At 45.2% G+C, this 21,750-nt stretch overlaps 1 protein-coding gene and 1 long non-coding RNA gene across 6 annotated transcripts; one reads left to right on the top strand and one right to left on the bottom strand.

Annotated features, from left to right (window-relative positions):
- The first annotated feature begins 5,531 nt into the window (after positions 1-5,531).
- Positions 5,532-12,352, top strand: LOC120917217. 5 transcript variants are annotated; one of them, XR_005744177.1, is made up of 6 exons: positions 5,532-5,861; positions 5,951-6,058; positions 6,453-6,610; positions 9,393-9,515; positions 9,965-10,268; positions 12,028-12,352. It is a non-coding gene; the product is annotated as an uncharacterized LOC120917217 (long non-coding RNA). The 5 variants fall into 5 exon arrangements; XR_005744178.1 differs by having other exon boundaries at positions 5,532-6,058; positions 9,965-10,036; positions 10,162-10,268; XR_005744179.1 differs by having other exon boundaries at positions 5,532-6,058; positions 10,162-10,268.
- On the bottom strand, positions 8,388-12,810 carry LOC120917216. Its single transcript, XM_040328348.1, has 5 exons — positions 12,424-12,810; positions 12,022-12,191; positions 11,819-11,887; positions 10,175-10,234; positions 8,388-9,056 (listed from the first exon to the last, which is right to left on the bottom strand). Exons 1-5 carry the CDS (start codon positions 12,663-12,665, stop codon positions 8,680-8,682), a joined length of 918 nt encoding a protein of 305 aa, XP_040184282.1. The 5' UTR covers positions 12,666-12,810; the 3' UTR covers positions 8,388-8,679.
- Between the last annotated feature and the right edge of the window lie 8,940 nt (positions 12,811-21,750).

Here is a 21,750-nt window from a genome sequence, read left to right as displayed (position 1 = left end):
GCAAACAATGATTCCTATTCTGACTCAGAAGGCAGGCTCTGAGAAATGTGTGACACAGCAGTTGCCTATCCACAGGTCAGAGTAAATAGGTATCACGAAATTCAAGGAAGTAAATGTGTGTGATCTTCACAAAGTAAGTTTACCAACATCAAGATAATTCAGGCTAATAGGAGTAGTCTAGAAATAATAAAGGGAGCTGTGTTGGCTCAACGCGATTGGCACTGCGCTGACAAGCCATTCATCTCTGCAGCTAAGGGTTCGGATCCCGGTCTCGGCTACATGTGAATTGAGTAGACATGTGCAGTTTTTTAAGTTACGAATACGTTTTCCGTTATTTTTCGTTATTTTCGTTGATTCGGTAACCAACGAATGAACGAACGGCTTAGCTAAAATTATAACGAATAACGATATTTCCCTAGTTAACGAATATGGAAAACAACGAATATACGAAACTGTTAAATGTAAAAAAGCAGAAACAACGAAAGAAAAAATGAACGAAAACACAGAATTAACGAAAACACCGAACACCCCCCATAAAATCATAATTACGAAAAAATAAACGAAAATGCAAACTTACTATTACTAATAGTCGAATAACGAAATGAAAACAACTAAAATGCCGAACAAAGAATAAAATACGAAAATCGAATCTAACGAAAAATAACTTACGAATCTTCGTAAAACGTAAATGAAAACAACGAATTTTAATAAATAAGGTAATTTCAGTTTCGTTTCTCCTAAAATACTTCTGGACATTGACCAATAGCCACTAAGCCCTGTCCCTTCCCCTGAAGAGGTTTGTTCCTTCCCCCAATGAGCTTCTTTCTCATTATCTAGTGGCTCCTTGACCTTGTGTCTTTTTCTAGGCTAGACTGCATTTCATTCCATCCAGAGTCCAGATAGGGTGTCTTTGGGTAGGTTGCACCGGTTTTGTGGATCTTAGAGCTAATTTGTAGTTGTTATAGAGAACTTCTTAAGCATACTCTAGATTCTCATTCCTAGATTTGTAATTGTAAATATCTCTGACATATTTTAGTTTTCTCCTACGTCAGACTGCATTCTAGACAGGGTGTGTGTGGTGTTGGATTTGTGACTCAGTGACTCACTCATTGGTGACACTTAGAAATTATACATTTATACTTATTATGCAGTGCTCACTGATTACTATTCATTTTTTCTCATATTTTCTGCAGTTATTTTTTCCCCTTTTGTGAGACAGTGTAGGACTGTGTTTTATTATCTTGCCTATATATTTTTTTTACTTTAGCATAGCCACCAGTGCCATTATAGTCTAGTACTAGGCCAGCCCAGGCAGCAGCCAGTACTCTACTAAGATATAAATGGTGGTGGTAGAAGTTGATTAGTAGAGCTTTGTTGCATTTTAATCCTGACCAATTGTGTAAGGCCTGATAAATCAACAATCATACTCCGTCCTCAATACCTTTATTTTTCAGAATACATTATCATTTGTATTTTTTTCTGAAAAAAAACACAATAATAATATTTCTAATATAAAAAATTTTTGTACTTTTCCCACTTATTCTCACATTCTCACCATGAGGAAAGCAACAGAGGAAAAAGTTGAGTGTGACACAGCAACAACAACTTCTGAATATAGGCCAACTGTAACCCCAGATGTTTTTTACAAGACATGCCGGTCACGGGCAGTTCCTGCAAAGGTTGTTGCTAGTGTCCATAATTTTAGGCAGCCAAAACTTGAAATTTTACAGCTTGAGGAGGAGCAAATTGCTCAGCCTCCAGATGTAAAAACAGCACACAATATATTGGAAACAGATAATAGCAGCATCTTTTTTCATTCTCATAGTTCAGTATCTAATCCTAATCCAAGTAGGCACCTGGCAGAACAGGATGCTGCTAAAGTAGAATTACCTGAGAGTCTGACCCTTGAAGGCCTTGACCTTGAAGGAATTGATTTAGATTTTAATATAGAGGATAATGCACAACTTGTAAACCAAATTCATGAGGATATTATATCTATGAGTCCTTACTCCTCTGCCCCTGAGTCCCCTCTGTTATTTCTCGACTCCTCACCTTCAAAAAAAAAATTGCCTGCACCATTACAAACCTCTTCAGGCTTAGTTGTTTTGCCTAAATGTCTTTCATATCCAAGTAGTGCAACTGCCACCATTGTTAGTCCACCAAATTCCTCCAAAGACACGGAAGCTGCACATACCCATCAGCCAGAGGCAATTGTAAAACAATCCTCACCGGCCACTGGGAACCGCAGATCAAAAATATGGGAACATTTTGTTACTGTTGGTGACGGGCGCATGGTGAAATGCAAATTATGTGGCAGGGAAGTGAGCCGTGGGAGAGACATAGCCCATTTAACCAATGCCGGGATGAATTACCATTTCCGTGCACACCATACACCGGTGCTGCTGAGAGAAGAAAGTGGAGTTGCAGCTCCACCTAGTAAAAAGAGAGGAAGCAGCAACACTACTGCTGCCATTAACCCCAAAAGGCTCAACAAGGGGCAGGAAGATGAAGGGACTTCTTGTGTAGTTGACACATGTCGCCCCATTCCTTTACAGCAGCCCACGCTGCAACAATTTCCCAGTTTCCAATCAAGGGGTATGTCTCGTCAACAGTCCCTTAAAATCACCCGTCTGATAGGGGAACTTATAGCAGTTGGGGGAGCACCCTTTAATATAGTTGAAGGACATACATTTAAAAACCTCATGAAGGTGGTTGCACCTCACTATGTTCTCCCCTGCCGTACTACCTTTAGTAGGAAAATTGTACCCTCTTTATATAATTCCTGTGTTGGATTACTGAAAGAGGAGCTGGGCAGAGCAGCTGGCCAGTCTGTCCATTTTACTACAGACTTGTGGAGCGCTCCCAGTGGGCAACATGCCTTTTTGTCATTGACGGCTCACTGGTGGCAGCCCAAGGAGTCACAACCAAACAAACCAAAAGCAGGAATGAGAAGCACAGGTGCTAAGGCAGCAGAACCTCCTGAGCATGGGCAACGCACATTCTTGTTGCATGCTGAAGTCATGGACGACCAGCACACTGCTGTAAATATTTTACGTGCACTTCAGAAAATGGTGGCGCAGTGGCTTGGGGAGGAGTCAGGCACACGGGCAAAGATGGGCTTTATAGTCACTGATGCTGCAGCAAACATGCTCAAGGCAGTGCGAGATGGCAGATTTGTTGGCATTCGTTGCTCTGCACACGCCCTGCATCTCGTTGTGAAGTCTGCTTTGGACGATGAAAGTGAAACATCAAAATTGTCTGCTATCTTAGACAGTTGTAGAAAAATAGCAGCCCATTTTCATCGTAGTGTGAAAGACAGTCACATACTCAGACTTGAGCAGAGTAAGGCTTGCGTTCCACAGCACCGCTTGAAGGTAGATGTAGCCACCCGTTGGAACTCCACTTTGGAGATGCTCGAACGTATCATGGAACAGCAAAAGCCAATACACGCCATGTCAAATGAACATGTTATTGGTGTAGCAAGGCCAATAAGCAGGGAGGAGTGGAAAATAATTAGTCAGGTGGTGGCTGTGCTTAGCCACTTCCGAGATGTAACAGAAAAATTGAGCCTAGAGAATGCAAGTCTGGCTCAAGTAATCCCTCTCTACATCTATCTTATCACTAAGATGGATGGCTTTCTAAACAAAAGCGAGCCCTTGCCTGGCGGCATAGTTCAAGATGTAGCTGCAATTATAAAGAGACTGAGGGGACAATTGAATAGAAGGATGAACGAGCTCATAGAGGCATGCCCTGAGCTAATGCTTGCCTCTATGTGCGATCCACGCATTAAAGGAAAAATGGCAATAATTCAGAGTTCCCTTACCACCTATAGGGATCTATTAATTCAGAGGGTTTTTGACAGTCACCGAAAATTGTTTAGGCCGGCAGAGGGTGAAGAGGAAGAAGATCAGGAGGAGCCTGATAGTGACATTGTGCCACCATCACCTACTGTTATTAGTACAACCACTGCTGAGCATTCCACTAGAAGACCTGACGTTTGGAGTTTGGCATTACATACTTTAGTTGGACCCACAAAAATGCCCACCATGAAAAGAAGCATTGTGTCAGATCATGTTAAATTATACTTGTCTGAACCCCATTTGGCCTCCACTACAGATCCATTAGAGTATTGGGATGAGAAAAGGGGTATTTGGCCTGCTCTTTCTGTGGTGGCACAAGAGCTACTTTCTTGCCCCCCGACCTCTGTGCAAAGTGAGCGTGTATTTTCTATCACAGGAAATATTCTGTGCCCACAGAGGTCCCAGCTGGCCCCACAGCTGATGGAGCAGATGGCATTTCTGAAAGTCAATCTTCCAAAGCTGGGCTACCCAGAACTAAGCTTTACAACAGAATAATTCTAATTATACTACTTCTTAAGTTCTTATGTTTATCAAATCGATAAAGATATTGTTAATAATTTACCTGTTCCAAGTATAGATGGCGATGCCAAAAAATAAATACAACAAAACCAAATATAGTGCATGTCATGATATACTGTATGTACCAAAAGTAATGTTACATGAATACAATATACGATAAAGTATCAATCACAATGTAGATACAGCAAGCATGAGAAGCTGTGATCAGCCACAGTCTATATAATTCAAAGATTTATTTTTTGTTGGGTGGGCAACATTGATTACCTCAACATTTTATTTACTATTTTTTTTTATAATTTCCTGACCCCAGGCCCCCCCCCAAATAATTCAGAGGTTGTAAACATGAAAAAAGAGTTTATACTGTAAGGGTGATCCTAGCTTGTTAGGCTCTCAATCTCTAACTTTGAGATTTTAGCTTTTGAAATACAAATATTTAATAATGTGGTTGCAAGCCCACTTTAAATAAAATACAAAAATAAAATACGTGCAAGACAAAGGCAAATACCTGCATACTATATCATAATGAGCTAGTATGCATAGCATACTAGCTCATTATGTAATACCACTGATCGGCGAAAACCTCGCTGCGGTGGCCGACACAACGGCTGGCGACATGTAATCCCGCTGTTAAACGTGCAGGTTTAGCGTCTCTGGGCAATCACAGCGCAAAACCCCGAAGTAACTCCGGGCCTACATGCTGCTGCCCGATGATGTGTCGGCCACTGCAGCGGGGGCTTTGATCGCAGGTGAGTATTACATAATCAGCTTCTATGCTATGCACGCAGGTCTGCCAGTCCTGGCATGACCACCTTAAGAAAATGCACGATCGTTCTAAATTATCCCCTAAACCATGAATGGAGGTATTTCAAGCACCTACATACAGGTAAGCATTAATATAGTCTTCCAGGTAGCTAAAAGTACTATATATTTATTCATTTCTGTTGATATATCTATTTTGAATCCTGACATGCACTATGTTTGTTTTTGTTGATTTTATTATTTCCCATCACATCTTACAACTTGCAAACGTTTGAATTGAAGTAGATCTATGCATAAGGGTAATAATAATAATAATAATAATAATAATAATAATAATAATAATTAATAAATAATAATAGTTTTTGTTTACATTCACAAATCCAATATCTACTACCACCGTTTGCAAGAATTTTATCAACCCAAGCTGGGGTTAGTTTGTTTATTTTTCATTCGTTTTTGGAGTAATGTTTTGACTCCTTGGCTCTGAAATTAAGCCACAAAAAAAAAAAGCTACCATTCCATAAAGAAACCTACTCCACAATTCCACGGCTCGCAATACTCCCACAAACACTGGGGCTCTCCTCCTACTGTGCTCTTGCTGCAGTGCAGACTGCTGCCACCTGCCCTCAAAGAAGAAATATTACAGTTCACGTTTGGAAGACATCTCACCACACTATGGATTTAATCCTGGTTAAGTATGTTGCCTGTGGCACCCTTAAACACGTGAGTGGCTTATCAATTTTCCCCTACTCACCTTCCATCATTCCATTAATTATTTCTTCTAATTTATATCCCTCTCTCTTTTTTTGCAGTTGCAATTTACTGACGTCATGTCTCACATGCATGCCTAACATTGGACCTGGATGTGGATGAGGAGGAAGCAAATAGAAAAACACATGAGGTTTTTTCAGCACTTCATAGTAAGTATTAAGACTAAGAGTAAACCCCACTTAGGATGTTATAATGATATACTTGTATGACTTTTTTTTTTAAATAAATCACATTTATTTGTCATTGTGTGTGAGTGAGTATGGGGTTAGTCTGTGTGTTTAAGGGTCAATGTGAGTATGTCTGTGTTTTTCTGTGATTAAGTGTCTGGGTCAGTCTGGCTTTGTTTACAAGGCACTTCATTTATTGGCCAGTGTGTCTGTCAGTTAAAGTGTGTGTCGTCTTTATGGGTCAGTGTGTGTCACTGTGTATATGTATATTTTAAGTGGGTGTGAGTAAGTATATTGGTGTGTGTCATGGAATGCATAATGTGCAAAAATGTTATTTTGATGTATATATGGAATACAGTTGTGTTACTTATTTTAGGTTTTTTGACATCGAAATAATTTCTTCTATGCCATTGTCAGTGTATCACCTCCACACTTCCCAGAGCTACAAATCTAAACTCATGCTTTATCTTGGCCCTGGTATTTTGATTCCATTCTGACCACCAGGGATCTGAATGCTGCTCAGCTCCATGCAAGGTAAGAACAGGGAGACTGGGAACTGTATTATCTTTTGGAATAGTGATTAAAATTCCATTGCAGCGAAAGCAGATATTTTCTCATTAGTTTACCGATCGGCAGGGATGGACTGGCCATTGGGACTACAGGGAGTTTCCCGGTGGACCGATGGCTCAGTGGGCCGGCTTCAGTGACAGCAGACCGCCGCCCCCCTCAGCTCCTCTGTCTCTCCCTACCCACAGCGCTCACCTGGGGGGGAACAAAGAAGCAGAGGGAGGACCAGAGGAGCAAGGGGGGACGACAGAGGAGCATGGGGGAGGGGACGGACAGCTGATTTAACAGCTATGGCCTGGGAGTTTCTCACTTCTGCCTAATCTTGTCCCATAAGGGGGGGGGCACCAAACTGATTCTTTGCCCCGGGTGAAATAATGTCTAGCTTCCCCAGTGGTACTGCCTAATAAAGTAGAACGGCTAGGGGCTAGTGAAGGGGGAGAGGGGGCTTGGGTGGCCGGGGGGGGGGGGGTTGCGGGAGTTGTCCTGTCAAAGTGGGCCAGTCTGGATGAAGTCCAGGGCCAAATTTTTGTCCCAGTCCATCCCTGCCGATCGGGTACATTCTCTGCCTAACTCAGCTCTGCTGCATACCATTTGAAGATACAAAATTGCAAAATGCCTCCACGTGTCTTTACAAGATGTGATAGTGGGATACATGTTTTTCCCTAATGTCTACTTATATTGTCCTCCGCTACCTCCCTAGCCCCTCGGTCTATAATTTTTCACCCTGGCTATCTTATTCCAGTATCCACACTCCCACTGCTGTTAGTATCCCCCCCCCCCTGCTTCCTGTGTTGTTTTACTGTCCAGTGTCCACTAACAGTGGGGAAACATTAAAATATAAATGAATAGTTTAAGGTAGACTGTGTGGGCCAGATTCACATAGAAGAGCGGCGGCGTAACGTATCATCTACGTTACACCGCCGCAATTTTTCATCGCAAGTACTTGCACTTGCGATGCAAACCTACGCCGGCGGCCTCCGGCGCAAGGCGGGACAATTTAAATGGGCGTGTGCCATTTAAATTAGGCGCGCTCCCGCGCCGGACCTACCGCGCATGCTCCGTTTCCGAACTCCCGTCGTGCATTGCGCGCCGTGACGTAATTTTTTCGAACGGCGACGCGCGTAGCGTAATTCCGTATTACTGGACGGCTTACGCAAACGACGTTATTTTTAAAATTTCAACTCGGGAACGACGGCCATACTTTTAGACAGCAATACGCTTGCTGACTAAAGTTAGGGCACCAAAAAAAAAAGACTAACTTTGCGACGTGAAACTGTGGGAATGGAGTTGGGTGTATAGGATTTTACTGTGTTTTTTATTTTTGTTTTTTTATTTTTTGTGGTTGAACTGGATGGACTTGTGTCTTTTTTCAACCTGACTAACTATGTAACTATGTAACTATGTAACGCGAAAAACCGCCGTCGATCGCCGTAACTCCTAATTTGCATACCCGGCGCTGGTTTACGACGCAAACTCCCCCCCAGCGGCGGCCGCGGTATTGCATCTTAAGATCCGACAGTGTAAAACAATTACAGCTGTCGGATCTTATGGCTATCTATAGCATAGATAGAACAACAGATACAACGGCGAATCAGCAGATACGCCGTCGTATCTACTCTGTGAATCTGGCCCTTAGAGTTTGAAGTTCGGAATAAAATACTATTGTGTGTGGGAAATGAATACATAATAATTTAGCAGATAATGTGATGATGTATATAAATAAATAATAATAATAATAATAATATTAGACCAAAAATAGTTTTATATTCACAAAAAAAAAAATATTTTCATAGAAATTACAAACACACATGCTGGGTAGGTGTAACTTGGCAGCATAAGAAAACGTTTCTACCAAAATCAAGGAACAGTAAAAAGATCGATTCTGCATAATAATTTGCGATGAGATGGGCAGAGGAAGGTCTAGCCTTCATTTTTCAAAACGTCTTTGTTGGTTATATGTTCATCGTAGCTCCCAGGCATTGGAGCAATGTGTCTGGAAATATCTTCAAGTAAACAAAATATACTCTGTCCAATGCCTAATTGTGTTGTTGGCTTGCCCGGGCCAAAATTATTTCAAAACTCTCAGTTTGCTGCCTGCTCAACTGATGGGTAAGCCGGGTAAGCCTTTTGACCTTTCGTTGTAGTTTTCGGTTGTCACACCTTAATTCTATAAGCTCCCTCAGAATGATCTCCTGCACAGTTGGGAAAGGCGGTACAGCAGTAGGTGGCATCAGGGCATGGGGTGGCTGAATGAATGAACCTTGTCCTCTGTGCTCCTCCTCTGGGCCGGGGGAGAAATCAGGAGTCTGGGGAATGATAGGGGTAATCTCTGGCTGAATCTCCAGCCTCTCCAAAAGAAGAACAGGAGAGTGCGGGCTGCACTGTACTCTCCTCTCAGGGTGGTATTGCTGATCTGAAATAGATAAGATAGGCAAAGTTTGATGAATGATGAAAGCGTTCATAGTAATGAATTTATTCAGATTAGACTTTTATGTAGTAGTAATATTGAATAATGGAGCAAATGAAAGATTGAGTTGGGGAGGGGGGATAAGTTGTATTAATGATTGAGAGAAAACAAAAAATCAATTTAAACTTATTTAGGTAAATCTACACATTGCATTTATATCCTAAAGTTAAAAAAATTTAAAAGGTTATTTAATAAAATAACCTTTATAGAAGTAAATAAATACAATATAAAAATTGCAGAAACAGAAAATGCCTTAAACAGAAAATCTTTTTTCTTTATTAGATAACATATTTATCAGCATATGACACGCACATTTAACTCCTGAAAAGCTTTCTGTTAAAGACGGAAGAAAGAGTGAAGATAATGTTGAAGATAAAGTTCTTAAAGGGTCCCAGTAGGTTGCAGGTAAAAAGGGCATATGTCTTCTAAATTTATTATCGTAGTATTTTTGATATCCTACTGCAAAAACCTTTGTAGCGCTTTTATACCCACTAAAAGATAAAAAAATACCTGTAAAGCAAAGGCATAATGAGCTAGTATGCACAGCATACTAGCTCATTATGAGCTAATAACCTTGTAAGTAATTTAGTGTGCCGTGCTAGGTTTGCAGGGCGAATATCTTCTAAACCATACAGGTTATAGAGATATTATGTATAGATATTATAGGCTTAACGGTAGTTTAAAAAAAAAGCGCAAAAGAGCTGTTGAACACCTTTCAATAAGGGCTACTAAATTCAAAATCATTAAAAGAACCAAAGGCAGAAAAAAAATTTCAACACGGTGGAGTTCAGCAAAAAATCTTTGTGATAGGAATGAATCTCTGACATCACAGCCACTCTCATTTATTTCCACAGTTTGCGCAGTCCTCCTTGATATATCAATCCCCCTTCAAATCACAGTGTCCCTTTCACTTTCACGTTCTAAAGGTATGAGGTGTCATTTTTGTACGAATTTTTAAATTGAACTTTTAGGTGTATTACATGAAAATGCCTATGTGTAAATAGGGTACATGATGATAATGGAGTTAGTGCTGTGTCCTGTTTCTTCCCAGATCATGCACTTACCCTGAGGAGGAGCAATGGTCCTGCCAGAAGCCGATGCTGGAGGGTCTTGAATGCAGCTTTCTGTTAAAGACGGAAGAAAGAGTGAAGAGTCAAGGTAATGTTCATGAAAAAGTCAACAGCTGTATTTACAATTTTTGCCTGAGATATGTCGTATAACTACAATATTTTCTACTATGAAATCAAATATTCAACCAAAAATGGACTGAGGAAATGTAAAATATAATCAGAAGTTGCTGATGTGTTAAAACAGATGTTACATTTCTGGCAATTTTTAAGATTAACAAAATATATGTAAAATATGCTATCAAGTATCTACATATCATTTACTACAACCCCCATATACATAGTACCAGGGCTAAATTAGCTACTAGCCAGGCCTCAAGGGTTACTAGCCAACAGTTAGTTGCCACACCCAACCCTTAGCTTGCCCCACCCCTAATTCAACCCCTAAACACGCCCTCATAAATTATCTCATTAAATGACACAAAATTGTTTTATGCAGAATAAAATATTAAAAAAAAATATTAACACCAACTTTATCCAAAACCACCAATGAAGCCTGCCTGTGCCCACCTATGTAGCCTGTGCCCACCAATGCACCCTGTGCCCACCATGCAGCCTACATGTGCTGCAGGTAAAGAGCGATAAACGCTTTCATTTCAATTGATGTTTTCCCGCTACTAAACAGCCCTGCCCCATGGCCAGGAAACTTTAATTTACAGATCGCCCGTCCTGGGATTGGACAGGATAAAAGTCCCGGAGGAGGGGATGTATGTGGCAGCAAGCGGCGGGGAACACGGCAATGTCAAATCAAAGCTGTTATCGATGTGTTCTCCTCTCTCTTCCCCCCCTGTGATCGATGAGAGAAGGACTCCCTTTCAAACTATGCTGTTGGCGGAGCTCTCACCCCTTTCTCGGCATCCCTCAAAATCTAGTCACAAAATGAAAGCAGGCAAGTTTGAATTTGGAAGGGTGCATACATACTACTACTATACCCACCTTTTGATTTAAAAATCACATTTCTTACATCAGCTTCCTCAGAAGCTGATGTAACCTTCAGAACCTTCAGAACCTGATCAGAACCTTCACATGACAGTTTCCCCTTCACAATTATGTTCTGATCTGAACCCCCTTCACAGTGGTAAATTTCACCCACCTTCACAGCACATGTGAACAGCTGTGTTCTCTGTCCCACCCTGCAACTTGACCCACCTTCACCTAACAGCCCCACGCAGCTCTGCCCCCGTCACAATTCAGCATCCACAGCTCTGACCTTGCTACCTTGCTTGGGCACACAGAACCGTAGACACAATAAATACTATAGTGGGTGGAGCAGAAGTTGCTGAAGTTATCCAGCATAATGTTGTTTGTTAGGGCCGCATAGCAACCAACCAATCACCTGCTGGTTAATTTTAAAAAGTTCTCTTCAGCTGCTCTATTGCTGCCCACTATTTTGCATTGCTATTTTTTCGGCTCACTGTGCATAACGAGCCTTCTGCTCTCGACTGTGATAGTGAAAGCTGAGTAGCCAGGGAGACAGAAACGGCACCTAATTGTCTCAACTGTGACGGTCTGCATGGCACAGTGACTTGGTCCAAGTAGTAAATAGCAGTTCATTAGATATCCTTTGTGTTGGGTACTCACCACCAGAATGTTGTTGATAGGATGTACTTGGAGTTGGAGCTGATCCTTCCAAGGATGATGTTTCTTGATCTGGAAAACATGAATGTAAAAAAATAAAAATAAAAGTCATACATGTGTAGTCATCATAAACAATAAGATAGCTTTACAAATATATTATAACTGCAATATATATAAATTATAATGATATATTTAATTTTCCTCACCACCAGCTCTATGATTTTGACCCCTGCTGCTGAATCCAGGGACATCCTCTGCCAGAAGGACATCTCTTAGCTCCGCCTCCCACTCTCGCAACTTGATAGGCTTTCCTCGGTTTTGTCCTAGTCGAAGCCTCTGCATCTTCTTTGTAACCGTTGCCCGACAATCATAGAACCTGCAAATGTACATAAACATTACAATTACATTAATAAAAAAACAAATACTTAGATTAATGTTTTTTGAAAACCACATTTCTTTTCACATTGTGATGGTTATATGTATACTGTTCAGCATGTGGCTGTGACAAATAAATTTTTTGGTTACGTTGAACTGTTACTTTTTTGTTATTGACTACAAAACTGTGTATTTTTTACACAAGAGTGAAAGAATATTTTAATATTAATTACCTGTGTCTGACGCCATTGGTGGGCCTGTGAAACTTGGAGACCGCATTCACGGAGTCCCGGACTCGTTCCCAGGCTGCTGACTTCTCAGATGCTGGCACGGATTGGCAGAAGAGTGTCACTTTTTCTTTTGATACTGCAGCAACCAATGCAGCATTCTCCTCTTTGGTATATATGGGTCCCCTTGATTTCTGTCTCTTGGTTCGCTTGTTCTGCTGCACATCTGAGTCCGCACTATCTGACATAGGAGGGGCCACATGTCTCCTTTCTTTGCCATGCTCCCGCTCCACTACACCTCCACATTCCCTTCCATGCCTCGGCTTCACTCCACACCAATCCTCCCCTCCCCGCCTCCTCTCCCCTCCATGCCTTTCCTCCACTACCCTCCTCTCCTCCCTTTCACGCCTCTTCTCTCCTCCACGCCTTTCCTCCACTACCCTCCTCTCCTCCCTTTCACGCCTCCTCTCTCCTCCACGCCTTTCCTCCACTACGCTCCTCTCCTCCACTCCACTACTCTCCTCCACGCCACTCCTCTCTTCCCCTCCATGCCTCCTCTTCTCTCCATGCCTCCTCTTCTCTCCATGCCTCCTCTTCCCTCCATGCCTACTCTCCCCTCCATGCCTCTCCTCGACTCTACTCCTCTCCTCTCCTCCACACCTGTCCTCCACTCCACTCCTCTCTTCCCCTCCACGCCTCCTCTTCCCTCCATGCCTCTTCTCCCCTCCATGCCTCTCCTCCACCACACTCATCTCATCTGCTCCACACCTCTCCTCCACTTCACTCTCAGTCACACCAACAAGTCTCACATCAACACACTGACTAACACCAACATTCTCACTCTCAGTCTCAACACTCACATGTCCATTCTCACTCCTATACATGATTTTAATTGCCCAAAAGATAGCAAACCAGTGAAACCACCACACAAAAACAAGTCGAAATTCGACAAGCCCACCTCTGCCCTGCTCTCTGTTCCTCCCTCGCCAAACCACGCACTCATACACCGTCTCAAAATGGAGTCCAGGGGCGGAGGCTATAAGCCGCGCATCGAAAACGAAAGTAAAGTATGACATTTTCGAATGGTTAAGATTTGCTGCGATGTACTTACGAAAGTACGAATGATTTACAACACACATTAGCAGCGTTAGCGGAGCAATTCTGACACATTGCGTAAAATAACGAATTAAGGCCCGATTACAAATTTACTCAAACAATCTTACGAAAGTAATAATCAGTCAGTATCAGTAAGACCGTCAAGTAGTCTATCGCAGCCAAGTTAGATTTACAAAATTACAATGAGTAGTGTGTTGAATCAACGTAAAATGTATTTTAACTGAATTACGAATGCACTAAGATCTACTAAAGCACGTTTTTACAATCGAATGAAACAAGACACGAAAATACGAATGATGATAAAACAACGAAGATCTATTTCCTACGAAAATACGAATGCGGCACGATGGTAAATATAATGTAAATACGAATCTAAAAAAACGAAAAATATACCAACGTAAAAACGAATAAACAAATAAATTCATTCAAAAAATACGAACGAAGCAGAATACAAAACATAACGAAAATACGAATCTCGATTCAACGAAAAATAAACTAACAAAAAAAAACGGAAACGGAAAAAAGAGTGTTACGAAAATACTAAAGAGTACGAATACGATAACTAACGTCTTACGAAATTACGACTCGTTACGAATCACGATAAACGAACAGAAACGAAACAGAAATAAACGAAAATTTTTGCTGTGCACATGTCTAGAATTGAGTTTGGTGGTCTCAGCCTGACTCCCGGTGGGTGTGCTATGCGAGGTAAGCCTGCGCTTAGTACGTCCACCCCCCCTCCCACAAAAACCACCACACTTACACGCACTCGAAATTGGGTTAACATGCACGCACTTTGACCATGCGGTCTCTAAAAAGAGAGGCGAAGGACTAACGGGGACTAATGGTTGAGCGGGCAAATCCTCTCACTCCCTTATAGGGGAGTCCCTCTGCCCCGTTGGGCTTCAAAGCGGAGCAGGTAGGGCGGGCTGTGTGGGAGGACCCCCTCACACACCCGCCATTGCCACCCGGGGCATGGAGAAAGGTGGCAGATTGCCTCTGGGGGAGGCCTGCCTACTCCCAACTCCTGCAGTTCGGCTCCTCTCTCGAGTACACGCACAAAATACACTTAAAATAAAAATAAAAAAATAATTGAAATACAATGTGGAAATTAATACATAATCTTACATTTTGACCATAGATACATTTTAACCACTGGACACTTTCACACCCTTCCTGTCCAAAACCAATTTTCAGATTTCAGCGCTGTTACACTTTGGGTACAGTGTTGCATGACCGCGCAATTGTCATTTAAACAAAATTGTTATCATTGTTTTAAAACAGATAGCGCTTTCTTTTGGTGGTATTTAATCGCCACTGGGGTTTTACTTTTTTGCTAAACATACAAAAAAATACTAAAAACTTTGGGGGAAAAAAAGGTTTTCTTAGTTTCTGTTATAAAATTTTCTAAACAAGTAATTTTTCTCCCTCACTGATGAGTGGTGATGAGGCTGCACTGATAGGCTGCACTGATGAGCACTGATGAGGAGGCACTAAAGAGGCTGCACTGATATGTGGCACTGATAGATAGCACTGATGGGCACTAATAGGCAGCACTAATGGGCACTGATAGGCATCACTTATGGGCACTGATAGGCAGCACTGATGGGCACAAATAGACAACATTGATGGGCACTAATAGGCATCACTGGTGGGCACTGATGGGCATCACTGATGACCACTGACAGGCTGATGGGCACTGATTGGCAGCACTGATGGGTACAGTTCTGCAGCACTTGTGATCACTCTTGGGGCTGCATTGATAATCAGGACACTAATAATGAGTGCCCTGATTATCAGTGTAGATGTCCCCTGTGTGGAATTTTTTTTGGCTCTCCGCTCTTCATGCGCTGTCAGCACGAGGAGAGGACTGCTGATAACCGGCAATTACTATGTACACAGTGATCAGCTGTGATTGGACACAGCTGGTCACATGGTAAAGAGCCACTGTGATTGGCTCTTTACCCCAGTTGGTGATCAGCTGTGTCCCAAGGACACAGCAATCACAGATCCCTGCTCGTGTGCGCCACAAGGGGTGTGCAGGAAGCACGATCATGAGAGAAGTTCCATAGACATCCTCCTGGCAAATTGAGCCGGCGCTGTAGCCAGGCCCGGATTGGCCATAGGGCAAACCGGCATATGCCCAGTGGGCCGCGGCCGCCGGGCCGCTGGTCTTGCTTGCGGGGCCAAGGCTGGCTGCTCTGTAAGCCCGCGCCGGTCCTCCGACCTTTCCTCGGCTGCCCGGCTGCCAGTTCAGCCTCAGGCTCAGCCTTCGGCATCGGGATCTGCAGCAAGAGGACGTAAACAAGAAGGGGGAGGGACTAGATGAGACACCGCTCCACGGCCGCCAGTGAAGTTTAGCCGTTGGTGCCGGGGGGCGTGACCAGGAAGGGTGAGGAGCTACAGCATGTTTTGCAGATGGGATCTCTCCGAGAAAACGTTAGTGCCGGCCCCTGTAACCTGAATAGGAGGAGCGGTGGGGTGGCTGCATCTAGAAGAATCATTCTCTCCATCTTCTTCCCGCGGTCTCTGAATGCCTGCTTCTGCTCCTCTCCCTCTCGCAGGCATTCAGATACTGCGGGAAGAAGATGGAGAGAATGATTCTTCTATATGCAGCCAACCCACCGCTCCACCTATCCTGCTCATCTCTGCTGCCCCCCACAGGGCTCTCTAGCCCCCCCAGTGCTCTCCACCTCACCCATGCTCTCTGCTGCCCCCTGCCTCTCTTCCTGTGCTCTGCACCTCCCCCTGTGATATCCACCTCTCCCTGTGCCCTCCACTTCTCCCCCAGTGCTATCCACCTCCCCCTGTGCTCCCTTCAATTCCCCCTAATTCTCTCTATCCCTCCCAGTGCTCTCCAGCCCCCCTCTTCTCTCCACCTCCCTCCTGTGCTCTCCACCTCCCCCCATGCTCTACGCTGCCCCCTATGCCCTCCATCTCTCCCCCTGTGCTCTCCACCTCCCCCATGCTCTATGCTGCCCACCTGTGCCCTCTGCCTCTCCCCCAGTGCTCTCTAGCACCCCAGTGCTCTCTACCTCACCCTGTGCTCTCCAGCCCCCCAGTGCTCTTTAACACCCCAGCTCAGTGCTCTCCACCTCCCCCATGCTCTACGCTGCCCCCCTGTGCCCTCCGTCTCTCCCCCTGTGCTCTCCACCTTCCCAATGCTCTACGCCTCCCCCTGTGCTCTCCACCTCCCCCCATGCTCTACGCTGCCCCCTATGCCCTCCATCTCTCCCCCTGTGCTTTCCACCTCCCCCATGCTCTATGCTGCCCCCCTGTGCCCTCTGCCTCTCCCCCAGTGCTCTCTAGCCCCCCAGTGCTCTCTAGCCTCCCCAGTGCTCTCTACCTCACCCTGTGCTCTCCAGCCCCCTGTGCTCTTTAACACCCCAGCCCAGTGCTCTCCACCTCCCCCCATGCTCTATGCTGCCCCCCTGTTCCCTCCGTCTCTCCCCCTGTGCTCTCCACCTTCCCAATGCTCTATGCCTCCCCCTGTGCTCTCCACCTTCCCAATGCTCTACGCCTCCCCCTATACTCTCCACCTCCCCCCATGCTCTACACTGCCCCCTGTGCCCTCTGCCTCTCCCCTAGTGCTTTCTAGCCCCCCCAGTCTTCTCTAGCCCCCCCAGTGTTCTCTAGCCCCCCCTTTGCTCTCCACCTCCCCCATGCTCTATGCTGCCCCCTGTACCCTCTGCCTCTCCCCCAGTGCTCTCTAGCCCCCCAGTGCTCTCCAGCCCCCACTGTGCTCTGCACCTCCTCCCATGCTCTACGTTGCCCCCTGTGCCCTACGCCTCTCCCCCAGTACTCTCCAGCCCCCCATTGATCTTCACCTACCCCCTGTGCTCTCCACCTCCTCCCATGCTCTCTGCTGCCCCCCATGTGCCCTTCGCCTCCCCCCAGTGATCTCCGCCTCCCCCATGTGCTCTTCACCCCTCGTGCTCTCCTGCCCTCCCTGTGCTCTCTGCCCCACCCTGTGTTTTTGCTTCCCCCTGTGCTCTTCAACCCCCCACTCCCTGTGCTCTCCAAACTCCCATGCTCTCTGGCCCCCTTGTGCTCTCCTCTTCCTCCCTGTGACCTCTGCCTCTCCCCTGTGCTCTATGCCCCCCTCATTCTCTCCACCTCCCCTGTGCTCTCACCCCACCCAGTGTTCTCAAGGTTCTTCTCTGTGCTCTCTGCTCCCCCTGCTCTTTCCCTGTCCCCTTGCCCCCTGCACCTTTGCAGGGTTTCCCCCTCCCCTCTCCCGAGGGATCCTTTAGGATGGAGAGTGGGGATGGGCCGGTTAAGGTGTAATGGGCTGCTCATTCCAAAATGCCCGGGCCTATTTTTTGTCCCAGTCCGGGCCTGGCTGTAGCCATTTTTCGCGGCACTTTAAACGCGGGTAGCAGTCCTGTGGTTTAACGCATTAAAACGTGCAAAAAAAATGTGGAACACAAAAAGGCTTGGTAGCAAAGAAATAGCTGCTTTGGAGCATTTGTGAATTCAAGTGACTATGCTGTCCTAAGCTGTTGCACATCAAACGCACCAACAAGCACCCTAAAAATGTGTTGCGTTGCACAGGTGTGAATGCTGCCTTAAGCGAAGAAGATTCTGTGGGACACCACACGCTCCACATTGTGGTCTTTCTTTTTTTTTTTGTGAACTGAAAAAAGGGAGCCAAGTGTGTGGATCAACATTGTTGCTCCTCAATTTAAACTGGGCCCTAAATGTCACCTGATTAGGGTTGAGATTTGCTTTAAGCTTGTTTTAGAAGGTAATACGCCACCTGAGGTCTGAGAGTTGCTGCAGGTTCAACTGTCTGACTTGAAACTCTGTCCATTCAGAGGCAGGGAAACAGTGTAATGAGTAAAGTGACCATACACTGATTGAATTTTGTCAGGTTCCTGCCGAATCAACAAAAGTACATTTTTCAAACTACTTTTTTTCAAGGGAGCCAGGTGGAAAATTCTTGGCTACACAGTGCCTGCATCTAGTCAGCATCTAATCAGCCAAGTAGGACAGCGTGACATTATCACCCCACCTTTCCACCTCAGCCAATCAGAGGAAGCTTTGTATGCAGTCACAGAATACAAAGCTGCCTATGAATGGCTGAGCACCACTCAGACCAACTCTATTTTGTTCCAGGTGTGAGATTGAAATTTTCTGTCTCACAGCCAGATCCCAGCACTGTGTACTGTATGTAGCTGAAGCTACATACAGTTCATATAGTTCTTAGAGCCAGTGCAGCAATTAGTGAAGGAAATTGTTCGTTTTGAACCAGCTTTACTTACCTGCGCCCCCTTTCTACTTACCTGAGTCCTCCCTTGATCCAGCACTGTGCGTGTCTGCAGCTCTTCTCTCCCCTCACTTCCTGGTAACGCAGGCTATTCTGAGGCAGCAGGAGCCAATGGCTATTGCTGCTGTCAATCAAAGCCAGTAGAAAGGGGGCCGAGTCCCACTGTCTGTGTCAATGGACACAGAGAGCGAGGCTCAAGAGCGGACCCTCATTAGCATAGAGAGCAGGTTCTTTCAGAATAAAATTGCCCCAGCCCCTGTTCAAGTCCAATCAGGGGACAAAATCGGGGACAGACTTGGTCCGGGGACAGTGTCCTCAATCTGGGGACAGTGTCCTCAATCCGGGGACTGTCCCCAAAAACCGGGGATGTCTGTACACCCTATTGTAAGTTGCTCCAAGTCGTGCTGAAGTCGCCTTGCAAAGTTACGCTGTTAGTCGGTTTTTGCCCCCGTGTGAACCAGCACTTAAAGTGGAGGTTCACCCAAAAAGTTAATTTTTAACACTAGATTGATGCTCATTTTGTCAAGGGGAATCGGGTTGTTTTTTTAAAATCGAAGCAGTACTTACCGTTTTAGAGAGAGATCTTCTCCGCCGCTTCCGGGTATGCTGCGGGACTGGGCGTTCCTATTTGGTTCACAGGCTTCCGACAGTCGCATACATCGCGTCACGATTTTCCGAAAGTAGCCGAACGTCGTTGCGCAGGCGCCGTATAGAGCCGCACCGACGTTCGGCTTCTTTCGGCTACTCGTGACGCGATGTATGCGACCGTCGGAAGCCTGTCAATCAAATAGGAACGCCCAGTCCCGAAGACCATACCCGGAAGCGGTGGAGAAGATCCAGGGCCAGATTAAGAACATCATGGGCCTGGTTCTGAGGATTTTGGTGGGGCCTTTTAGGCTGCATTCACACCTCCGCGACAAGTAACGCCGCGTACGCGGCGTATTTTGCCGCGAATAGTGTAACTTTTTTTTTACAAATCCTTCCTATTGCTTTGTATGACCGAACGCCAATGCTGCCTGAAAAAAAGGGTCCGGGACTTTTTTTTCATGCCGCAGGTGTACGGCGTCTATGAGATGTGAACCATCTCATAGACAGCAATGGGAATTCTCCCCTCCAGCGGCACGAGCGGCCGGCGTCGGGCGTTTTGTCGCGGAGGTGTGAATGGGGTGTAATAAATAATAAATAAATGCGTGGGAATGACATGAACACAGCCCAGCCAAGGCAAGTGACCAAAGGCACAGAACCCAGAAGGAAGACCGGGTGAAGATGGAAGCGCCCGGGCCCCGCCTGATTCATCGCAGCACTGGAGGGCTCAGTCTGAAAATGTAAGTGTACACTAATGTGCTAATATGCTGTGCATACTTGTACATTGTGGCATAACCTACCCCAGGGCCTCTAAAAAGTAGTAATGTCAGGAAAGTTTACTACCGCTTTATTATCACAGGATCCCAGGAGCCTCTCATGGGGCCCCCTACTGACCCTGTGGCCCTTGGACAGTGCCTAAGTGCACAGTTGCCAACATTTAAAAAATATTTTCAGGGCCACTTTTTTATATAAGTGCTATATTTAGAGTAGCTGAGATCCCCGATGTTCCTCTATACATCATAGTAGTAATCACAAAATTAAATGAGTACTAATAATGGGGCAGAACAAATATATGAACTGATATTTCCTTTAGTTGAACTAACAAAAGTGTGTCCATTCTAGAGCTGGTAACATTGAGGATATTCAGTATAATTTTAAAGAACTGTTTTTGTCGGTAAGCGACATAGGGGAGGAGTATGGACGGTATATGTGACGGTATCGGTATGATATCCCCGTCAACGTTCCCTTCTTCCCATAACGAAAATCACCCCAATATTCCACGAGGAGGGATATCCCTGGAATCGCCCAGAAAGCCACACATGAGACCAGCTTACTGCTTGAACAACACAGACTTTAATGTTATATCACACAGCTTATATGTCATTTCCAAAACTGTTACAATGACAAATCTCCGCCCCCCTCACACTGGGGCTTCCATACAGATTATAGGTAGACACGACGGGGCCGATGCTGAAACACATTTTCTTTAGACAATGACATCAATGACGCTGAGCTCTAGCTGTACTGAATACATCAACCAGACCGCTCGACCCCGCATATAGAGAGATAATTACCACAATGAAGCAATCAGAATAATTAACACAAGCCACTTAAACCCAGCTCTCCTTCACACAACACAATAGATCAATTAACCTTTAGAAATAGTGAGGGGACATTAGCACATCAATAACCTGGCTAGCAGGGAGCAGTAAACTGAGACATATAGGCAAATGTATCACAATGGCCCCCCCTTTTGCTCCCTGCTCCGGCAAACCCGGTTGGACCTTCCCTGGTCCAGTAGGGTTGACGGGTTCAGAGCTATTAGTCAGAGGTTAACTCCGTTTGGCATGACTGACCTCCCTTGGCAACTGCTTCAGACTCAGGTATGTCACCGGGTCGTCAGATCACACGCCGGTCAGTCCCCAAGTCTTTGTGCGATCTGCAAAGTCACCAGAAGTCAGTGTGAAGACAGCGAATGGGTCTGTGCGCCGCCGTCTAGGTGTCCCGCTATGGGAGGGGGCAGGTTATGGCTCTGAAGTGACAATCCCAGGAGATTCATAAAAAGAAAAAGTTATATTTGTTGTAGCACTGGTGCTCAGAGTCCGGGGGGGGGGGGGGAGAGAGGGGACTCAGAGCCCCATAAGGTCAGCCACCCCCTGCTCCCTCCGCAGCCGCCGGTTCTCCTCTTGGAGCTTCTCCAGCTCCATCTCCAGTTCATGGAGCCTGGGGGGGTCAGCCTGCTGTGACCTCAGGTGGTTGTTCTCCTCCTCCATGCGGCTTATGCACTCCTCCAGCTCTATGTACTCACGGATCAGCTCCTGCTTGCTCATGTCCTGCAGGCTCTCCACGTGGTCCTTCATCAT

Source organism: Rana temporaria, chromosome 11, assembly GCF_905171775.1.
Source record: "Rana temporaria chromosome 11, aRanTem1.1, whole genome shotgun sequence".
NCBI lineage: Eukaryota > Metazoa > Chordata > Amphibia > Anura > Ranidae > Rana > Rana temporaria.
The sequence above is the reverse complement of the archived record's forward strand: the minus strand, read 5'-3'. Positions and strand labels throughout refer to the sequence as shown.

What these genes read in the sequence shown, in the direction of transcription:
- LOC120917216 (XM_040328348.1), bottom strand. Translation starts at nt 12,665, where the DNA reads ATGTCAGATAGTGCGGACTCAGATGTGCAGCAGAACAAGCGAACCAAG. An exon ending in TCAAAATCATAGAGCTGGTG is followed by an intron (nt 11,888 to 12,021) that starts GTGAGGAAAATT and finishes CATGTTTTCCAG; the next exon opens with ATCAAGAAACATCATCCTTG. An exon ending in CTATCAACAACATTCTGGTG is followed by an intron (nt 10,235 to 11,818) that starts GTGAGTACCCAA and finishes CGTCTTTAACAG; the next exon opens with AAAGCTGCATTCAAGACCCT.